The following is a 9,243-nucleotide window of genomic DNA, read 5'->3' as shown; positions in this document are numbered from 1 at the left end:
ATATATGTTTATGGCTTACTATTAGGGTGTTTTTTTTTTTTTGTAGGGATTTTGTAATGCATGTATATGTATAAACACATGTTATCAAATCATACATAGATACATATATAGTCAAATTTAGCATCAAGAAATCAATTACTTAAGTGAATAATAAAACATGCAAATTCTAAATATGTAACTTCAAAATGAATTCCTTGACAAGATATTTTCTTGTTTCCGTTGTAAAATAGTGTCAAAATATTCTAAGATGCTGTATGAACTTTTGACTTAAAGACAAGCGTGATAACATACGGATGTGACCAGCCAGTTAAATGAAAAGTTGGAGTTGGATCATAGTTATCCAGTGATGTTAGAGAGCAAAAAAATTAAAAAACTGAAAAGTAATAATTATGAAAATTTCATAACCTGTGAAGAAAAAGATCAGCATATAGGCAGGTTATACTTAACGCAAGATCAGTGATTCAGAAGAAGAGATTTGCAGATATTATTTGATGGAAAGGAAAGTACGTAGATATTCAAACAGTAATGAGGAGCATGGGGCGGGCGAAATGAGAAATGACACGTTGGGGAGGAAGAGAGTCGATCTCACTTTAGTGTCCTGTCCGCACTCGTAAAGATTAAAAAGAGTTAAGGATTGCATCTGCATGAATAAATAAAAGCGGGATTGGTGAAGAAAAAGAAAAAGGACGGCAGGGCAGGCACTACAGCTAGAGATGGATCAAATTCGTCCCGCAGAAGCCCCAGACACCAACTGCTTCTTTTTGTGTTTGTGGTGCCAAAGGCCCAAGGCCAGGCCACTATATTTCGTCTTTTCTTTTGTCAGATATTCTTTCATGCCCTTGCTCCCCCTATTTTCGCCTGCTGTTTCTTTTCTTCTTTTTTTTTTTGTTTTGTTTTCACTTTCCTCCTGGGCTGGGCAAGAGTTTGGGAGTTGCATGTCTTTGCCAAAAGCGTTATGATTCCAACTTAGTAAAATGGCGACAAGGAATTATTCTTTTGACTCTGTCCATTTTCCTTTTCTGTACACCTCCTGTACTAACCGGATTCTATCCAGCGCTGGATTTTCATCCCTTCTCTTTTTGATGCATATATATATATATATTCAAATTAATTACATATTTATCATGTACAGCCAATTAAATAATTATATATCTGTCTTTCTATCTTTTAGATAGTGGCACATACGTCGATCGCATATGTTTTTATTAATTCATGACTACTCTTTCCTTTTCACCATCGGGAATGAATGATTAATTGAAGATCACAGGGTGCATGAGGGTATTTTTTTTCTTTTTTAATTATGAGAAAGGTGAGTTTATCTTCAAGGCGTCCCAAGTCAAGCACAAATCTATTATAAATTGACTGCTGAACCCAAGTGCTAGCTAGCAGGGTCAATTTGAAAGTGACATTAATTAATCATGCTAATTAGGGTAGGGAAAGACTAAAATCTATAAATTAATAATGACTATCTTTATGAATTATTAATCCAGGGATAATTAGAGAAAGATCAGTTATATATATATTTGTAAAAATTATTTTAAGAATAAAATCTTGAATGTATTATGTTAATGTAAGAGAGCTCATCCTTAAAATCATCTAGAGAAAAAGATTAATTAGATTTAATTATTATAACCTATAAATATAGTGATTACCAATAAGAATATAATCCAAAACTACATAATTTGGATGCTTGAAGCTTCAGATACACATATGGTTGAATTAATTTTCATTTGAGGACAGACACGTTGTTAGCCTTGAAAAAAATGAATGCAGTTGCAACCATTCCTTGTACTAATATATATATATATATATATATATAAATGCATTTAAATTGGCATGCTTGATGTGCTGCCAAGGGACTGACAGTCAAGTGCTGGGCAGCCTCAGCCACGGTCTACAACTACAACCCAACAGAAAACACTCGTTGGTGCGTTGGCGTGGATTTGACTTGCCAATGAGAATTTCAAAACCGAATCTAAAAGCCCAAAACTTAAAAGTGAAAGAGCGAGTGGGCTGATTTCAGGGTGCTAATATCAATTTGAGCCTATTGTTTAAGACAATGTAGCCTGAGGGGTCAAGGCCCAGCTCGCAAGGCGCTGATAGCTTCATACTGCTGCTACGCACTAGTAGCCAGGTTCAGAGAAAAACTAAATCAGAATCCCAGAGCCAAGGGGAGAAAAAGGGTGAAGTTTGTTAGCGGCTGTCGAGTGCCAAGTGCCACCGGAAGAACATTAACTGGTGGTTGAGGTAGATGGGGACCTTGCAAGCAGCCCAAGTGCCATTTGCATCGACTTCTTCATCTTCATCTCCACCTGCACCTAGAACCTTATCCACATGCAAACCATTGGCTGTGAATCTCAATTTGAACCAAGTTTGCAGTTTGAGGAGTCTCCCAAGGAGGAGGAGGAGGAATGGAGTTGGAACTGTGGTTGTTGTCGGGGTCGGTAAAGAAGACACCCAAAAAGTGGGCGTTGATGAAGATGATGTTGCTTCATCATCTGCAACTACCCAACAGGAAGAAGAGGAGGACCTTCAAGGCGTTCGCCAAATCCAAAAAGTAAGACAATTCCATTCCTTCGATGATGTCTTGTTTTATTTGTTCAAATTTCTCAATATTACTAGTATAGTAGAATTGCACTCCCTGTTAATATATCACTGTAATCATTCTGTTTATTACTACTTACCAGGTTTTGGAACTTCTCAGGAAAAACAGGGACATGTTATTCAGCGAGGTATGTGTTGGTACTACTGATTTAATTTCTTACTCTTATTCTTTCCTTCCATTTACTAGTTCCTTTTTGTATATATAGGTTAAACTGACTGTAATGATAGAGGACCCTAGAGAAGTTGAGAGAAGAAGATTGCTCGGCATTGAAGATCCTGATGCCCCTACCAGGGATGATCTTGTTGACGCCCTGGAACAAGTCAGTTCCCTTTCCCCGCCTGCCTTCAACTTCTGTAGTTGTATGCTTTACATCCCGTAAACAATATACAAGCACTATCTATAAATGTAACATGCTCTTATCAGTATAAAGGCACCATTACTTGTGCTTAAAATATTACCATCCTTTTCAAACACTGCATAAAGAATTTGTCAACAGATTCTGTGAAAAACCTAATCTAAGGAAACTGTTCCAATTGCTGTTTGTTTCTCTATTTTACCAGATCAATGAAGGGAAGATCCCCACAAATCGTGCCGCTCTCAGGATGCTAGCTAAGGAAATGATCAACTGGCCTAATTTAGAGGTATATTTTCATTACTTAGTCTATCCATACTCTTTAGTTTCTGTTTTCTAGTTGAAGATTATATTGACCAGGTTCACTTCCTTTTATTAATCAGTTCAGGTTTTATCTATACTCTGTTGTTTTAGCCATCTCCAAATTTCATATATATTCTGTATCCCGTGAAATTAGATTATTTTCACCTTTATACAAATAACTCATTATGTGGCTTCTAAGCGGCATGGCTTTGGTTATTCCAGCATGGTTATTAGTAGTAGTTTGAAATGATTCAATTTTTCTTAACACTAAATCAGGAATCTTCAGAAACCAAAGGAGAACTTCGTTTCATGATGGAAATCTTCTTATAGGTTCAAGTTCCTTTACTTTGTGGTTGCGTGATCTTTCTCAGCTTCTTGAGTTCCCGGACCAAATTCTGTTATATGATATTTAACCTTCCACGAGCAATATATCCCAATGAGATTACTTATATTAGTCCCATTTCTGCTGTGCAAACAATTTTTAGGAGATATTCTTCTTTAGATTGAAATTTGAGAATGCTTGCTGTCTTTAATGATAGGAAGAAGCACCAAAGAAAAAACGTGGCAAATCCCTATATGCAAAGGCCACAGACACTGGCATTGATCCTAAAGAGGCTTCCAAGAGACTGAATATTGATTGGGATTCCGCTGCTGAGATCGAAGATGCAGATGTTGATAATGAAACAGAAGTGCCGCCTGCAGTGGTTCGTTTTCTTATCTCTGTTTTTAATATTCTAACAAGTATTTTCTTTACTGGCAGTCTATTATCAGTTTCTTTAGCCTTTCTATTTTGAAAGGTTGGCTGTTTGCAATGAGGCTTGCCTTTTTGAGGCACTAGTGCTTAAATAACAGCTTTAGAAGTCACTAAGACTGGGATGTACTGAATTTGGGGAGTCAGTCAAATTATAATAAAAATGGTCAATGGACTGAGATGATTTAATTCCACACCTTGGGTCTATGGTTATACAATTCTTTCAGAGTTGCACAACCGCTATGCCTGCTTAATTTGCCTTTTGCAATATATGATTGCTCATAAAAGTGCATTTTGATGTAAGTGTGGCATGCATTGTAGCGTTTTCTTCTCCCAGGCAATTGGGGGTGCAAATACCTAATTGCTTGCATGCTGCTTATTGAAATGCATTAGAGGTATCAATGCGCCACATGAAAGGTGTTGATACCTCACAGGCAAAATGTGTTGTTTTTTTTTTTTCCTTTTAATTGTGAATTGGCCTATGATTCAGATAAAAAAGGATCATTTAACATATGTATGTTGTACTATCATTTTCATAGTGAGGTATGCATAAAATGCCTAGGTGATATAATTAAGATAAGAGAATTTGTTGGGAGGAAGAGCTAAACTGCAATATTGTCTCAGATCATTGACGTGGATTTTTTCTTCCTACATCAGCGGACACAGAGAATATGTTCTAAAACCCGTATATTATTGTCTTCTTAGTATTTACTTTAGTGTTTCTCTTTTCTTTTTCGTTCTGCATTGATATATTTAATTTATAAGGAGGTTACTGTGGGCGTTTTTTTTTGGTTTGAATTAGGGTCTGAATCTCAAAGTATTTCTTGTGATGGATGCATAAGTCAATCTAGCATTTACTTCAAAAAAAATTTTCTGCATTTTCTAAGAGGCTGATTCTTTTACAGGGTTTTGGGGCACTGTACTTGGTCACAGCTTTTCCACTTATCATTGGTATATCTGTAGTGTTAATATTATTTTATAATTCTCTCCAGTAGAAATTTTGGGACTTGCCTTGTAACTTAAATGTATAACCTCCATTTAAATGGTGTTCACTTTATTACCTATCCTATGTTGAATTGTTACATGATGCACCAACAGCCACTAGAACATCTGAGGAAGAAGTGAATATTGCAAAGCCTCTTTGGATGGGGCGATGAGGCTTTGTTCACCATATGCCAAATCTCAAACACGAAAAAGCCATTCCTCTCTGTCAGCTTAAGTTTGCACTTCTGTTCTGGCATGAGTTTGAGTTAATGGAACTACCCTCGTGGAGAAAAAGGAAGGCCTGCAAAAGTAAAAACAAATATCCGTGGATTCAATAAAATTGAAGAAACAAGCTTCAAGATGATTTAATACCATGTCCATTACATCTGCGGTTGACACTACTGTACCTCTTCCGCCTACCCGCAAAACCAAATTTGAGATGTAGCCTCCAAAACTATGCACCTCTTCTCCTAGGTATGGCTCAATTCTGTCAAGGAAGAGGTGGAAAAACGAAAATCAAGCATCTTCTAGGCAGATTAACAATCAAGTCCATAAGCACTCATCTCTGGAACAATCGTCAAACTCTGCCAAAAAACAACCTGTTTCCTTGAAGTAAATCTAGTGGTGAAGAGCACAAGCACCGCTATATGAATTTGATCTTTGGCTACTTCTCCAATGCTCATGCTAGCCATGATGGTCATCACAAGTGGTAAAAAGATGGGCAGTAATGAAGGTGAGTTCTAATGCAGCGGCATTTGCCTTCTTCTGCCAAGGTTTGGTAAGGCAAAATCTTGAGACCCAGATAGGAAGCAGCAGTGGTGATGGACAATGTGACGTGGAGGACGGTTTCCGTGGAAAAGTTTGAATGCAGACCCTGGGCCTAATCTACCGAAAAGCCAGATCATCGGAACGAGGATTGAGTTAACCATGAATCTCTACTTTTGAGCTGCCATTAAGTTTATAGGAAATAGTATCAGTGATGCTCATTCACCTATTTCCGCGGCTCTTGCATGTTGAAAAGGATACAAGAACAGTTCCCAACAAGAGCAACAAGCAGGGTATCCCATTAATCATCTTGCCATGTTAGGCTTTCTACACCACCCCTACATTATTACATGGTACATATTTGCTTCCCAATATGTAGTATTCATTACTTTCACTAGTCACTACTTAAAACAGTAGCTCATCTGCTTTGATATAACCTTAGTCACTCGCGAATAATTAATCTTAAACTCAGAGGCTAAGAAAATGCTGTGCAAAATGTGGGCAATAACATTCCGTTTGGTTAGAAGAGTAGCGTATTATTTATTTCGAGAAACACGAAATTGCAGAGTTGAAATGAAAACGTAGAAACAAACACGTGAGTGAGACTTTGAGAGGGAAGGGACCACAAAGACAGGCAAGGCAACCCATCTTATTAATTTTGACCGTTGAATAATAATACTAAATATCTATATCAGCCCACCAGGCCTCGGCCTATCGTTTTTAATGCTGCCTGTATTTTACAATCGCTCGTTAAAGGAACATTTACTTACCATTCAATTGCTTTAGCTTTTTTGCTTCATACTTGGCACTGTTGCGGGCCAGCTCTCTTTTTATTCCTTGTATTGACAATCCAAATCTACCCGAGCCATAAGCCCAATGTTAACGATTTACACTACTTTTTACTTATATCTTGATGTGACATTTTATCTATAAGATTTCTTTTATGAAACAAAGTCATAAAATTAACAAATCAAAATGAATACTACTCCACAAAGTAATGTTAATGTGGACGTAACAGTACACTCAGATCGTTTATCTTCAAATCTCCTCTATGGTCTGGTTAGATTCATTCTTTTTTCGGTGTGGGGTTGGTTAGATGATGAGATGGCTGGGGGCCCTTTTTGACTTGTCCAAAGATGACAAGATGTCCAACCGCCAATCACCTTCCTTACTATGATTAACACGCACATGCTACTGTAGTCCAACACCGGATTCCATACCAAAACCATCAGCTTTCCCCTCAAAAATACACACGATATTTCTAGTTAGAATAACCAAAAAGCAAGCCAAGAACATTGGCAGCCTCCCACTGCTGTTGGCCCCCACTTCGAGCGCACCCTCTATCCCAATCGGCCACAGCTAATCAACCAAATTATTCTTACTTTCTTTTTGTTTTTTTATAAAAGCATAACATTGTCAAGATATCGATTTGAATACAATAAAAATAAAGAATGCAATTCTCTCTCTCTCTCCCTCCTTTTTCCTAAAGCATGCTCATCATACACTGCCTGTACCTATATACTTTTAGAAATCTATCATACAAAAAACAGAAACCCCACAACCCAATAAATTCCTCTCTTCTACCCATCCATGCAATTAAATAACCACAAAGTGAAAATAAAAGAGAGAAACAAAAAAAAAAAGAAAAAGAACCCAAGGCAAAACTAATGTAACTATTGGCGAGTGTTTTGTAACCTAGGTCCAATCATTTTGAGCTCAAATTTCTTGACAGCCCCAGCAACATCCCTCAAGGTGGTGTCCAAAACATAAGGGGTTTTCTCATAGTTGATCTCCGTGGAGTTATTCAGGTATCTGCATGGCTCACGCCTTTCTGCAATGGTTCCATGATAATGGAAGTACTTGATCCTGCCCTCAGTCTTGTGGGTCGTCTTGCCCGCTAGGTTCTGTGACATGTGAACTCCGGTGGCAAACACATTGCGTGGTTGAATTGCGTACTTGCGGTCCCTCCTTATTCCCTTTTTCACATCTCTATACACAAGCTTCTCAAAACCCCATTTCCTGAAAATTGTATTTATAAAAATGGACAAATAAGATTACATTCAACAACATCAATACTGCCTGTCTGTCTATGCTTATATCACAACATGCAAACTGTTGAGGATGAAAACCAGAGTTGCATTCTAATAAACAAGATGCAGAAGTAGCATTTGGATTCCCATTGTCAGATATAACTAGTAGCAGCAGCAAATTATGGGAATCCATCAATTTTAAGAGTTTGTTTATTTGTTGACTTTACTGTTATTTCCACCACATTCACCGAAATTGACAAATAGCCATCTATAATCCATTCGAAAGCCATCAATCTGCAACCAATTTCAAACCCATCTAAAACGGGGGCATGGAAAACCAGCTAAATGAAATCTCTCCATAATTATGACTCTTGAAATATAGATTACAACAGATACGAAACTAGTTCCAAGCTATCTCACATAGTCCCAACAACTCAGCCTCAATCTGAGACATTTTATATTTGAGCCAATACCAGCAGCTGTCTTAATCTCGTGTCAGCATCAACATATATAATTGAATATTTACAACTGTCTGAATTTCGTTGTTCATTTCCAAGTTGGTTTCATTACACTGACAAGTTTTCTTCACCACAATTTACAAAAGTTCGATGGCTAAGATCCCAGGATGTCTTATTCGAGAAGAGAACATCAGAAATTGAAGATTTAATTGGACTCTTCCCTAAAATAAAGTAACTTTTGAACCGACATTGGTAATATAGTATTTAAACAAAAGAAAAGGTCCTAATCAAAGAATACAAAACAATCACTTTAGAACAAGTTTGGAACCCACTCCAATTCCACCTGCTCTAATACAATCAGGAGAAAGAAGAATCAAAGTACCATCGCAGGGTAAGAAAACTCCAACCAGGTTAAAAAAAAAAGATTTTAGTTCTAATTTTCAACATCAGTTGTAAAATGTTGCAATCACTCAACCACCACAAGATTAATTAGGATATATGCATAATCTCAGACTATTAATCAGAGAAATTAACAAACAGAGAAGTCTTGATTTTTCCATATCTATGTTAGAAACACTAATGTAAGCAGTTAATGGTTTGGTATTTCAAGGATTAACCAAATCCTATCCTTTTCTTATATTGATTTTAATCACCAAGATGTATGACTCAATTATTCTTTTTCCTAATAGAATTGGCATTAAGTTGAAACTTTTTCAGCAATTAGAGAACAAATGAAAAGAAAAGGAAAATCACGAGATTGAAATGCCTCCTGTTGAACAGAATTTGTCAAATAAATAGTATAAAATAATAGTGAATGTATACCTGTTACGTTTAGCAGCATCAACAGTGTGGCAAAGCTTGCTGCTCATAGGCATCTGTTCAATAGTGAACTGAGAATACTCGGAAAGGGAGTCGAGCACCGAACGAATGGTGCTCTTGGGAGGCACATAGATGAACTCATCCACATCGAAGAAGAATATCCACTTTGCCATAAA

The 9,243-nt window shown here is 37.1% G+C and overlaps 2 protein-coding genes across 3 annotated transcripts; one reads left to right on the top strand and one right to left on the bottom strand.

Moving 5' to 3' along the window:
* Positions 1 to 2,146: 2,146 nt before the first annotated feature.
* On the top strand, positions 2,147 to 5,068 carry CEST (death domain associated protein). Of its 2 annotated transcripts, none has more exons than XM_089785695.1 (6): positions 2,147 to 2,557; positions 2,688 to 2,732; positions 2,811 to 2,924; positions 3,166 to 3,246; positions 3,800 to 3,961; positions 4,901 to 5,068. In XM_089785695.1, the coding sequence occupies exons 1-6, from the start codon at positions 2,252 to 2,254 to the stop codon at positions 4,991 to 4,993; spliced, it is 801 nt and encodes a 266-aa protein (XP_089641821.1). In that variant the 5' UTR covers positions 2,147 to 2,251; the 3' UTR covers positions 4,994 to 5,068. The 2 variants fall into 2 exon arrangements, with proteins under 2 accessions (XP_089641821.1, XP_021300262.1); XM_021444587.2 differs by having other exon boundaries at positions 3,800 to 3,964; positions 4,917 to 5,068.
* A 2,052-nt stretch (positions 5,069 to 7,120) lies between these two features.
* On the bottom strand, positions 7,121 to 9,240 carry LOC110428685 (galactan beta-1,4-galactosyltransferase GALS2-like). The gene is made up of 2 exons (XM_021444585.1): positions 9,071 to 9,240; positions 7,121 to 7,779 (listed from the first exon to the last, which is right to left on the bottom strand). Exons 1-2 carry the CDS (start codon positions 9,238 to 9,240, stop codon positions 7,434 to 7,436), a joined length of 516 nt encoding a protein of 171 aa, XP_021300260.1. The 3' UTR covers positions 7,121 to 7,433.
* Between the last annotated feature and the right edge of the window lie 3 nt (positions 9,241 to 9,243).

This window comes from Theobroma umbraticum, unplaced genomic scaffold (genome assembly GCF_002168275.2).
Source record: "Theobroma umbraticum cultivar Fairchild unplaced genomic scaffold, ASM216827v3 scaffold_1682.0, whole genome shotgun sequence".
NCBI lineage: Eukaryota > Viridiplantae > Streptophyta > Magnoliopsida > Malvales > Malvaceae > Theobroma > Theobroma umbraticum.
The sequence above is the reverse complement of the archived record's forward strand: the minus strand, read 5'-3'. Positions and strand labels throughout refer to the sequence as shown.

What these genes read in the sequence shown, in the direction of transcription:
- LOC110428685 (XM_021444585.1), bottom strand. Translation starts at nt 9,240, where the DNA reads ATGGCAAAGTGGATATTCTTCTTCGATGTGGATGAGTTCATCTATGTG. An exon ending in GATGCTGCTAAACGTAACAG is followed by an intron (nt 7,780 to 9,070) that starts GTATACATTCAC and finishes TACAATTTTCAG; the next exon opens with GAAATGGGGTTTTGAGAAGC.
- CEST (XM_089785695.1), top strand. Translation starts at nt 2,252, where the DNA reads ATGGGGACCTTGCAAGCAGCCCAAGTGCCATTTGCATCGACTTCTTCA. An exon ending in GGGACATGTTATTCAGCGAG is followed by an intron (nt 2,733 to 2,810) that starts GTATGTGTTGGT and finishes TTGTATATATAG; the next exon opens with GTTAAACTGACTGTAATGAT. An exon ending in TTGTTGACGCCCTGGAACAA is followed by an intron (nt 2,925 to 3,165) that starts GTCAGTTCCCTT and finishes CTATTTTACCAG; the next exon opens with ATCAATGAAGGGAAGATCCC.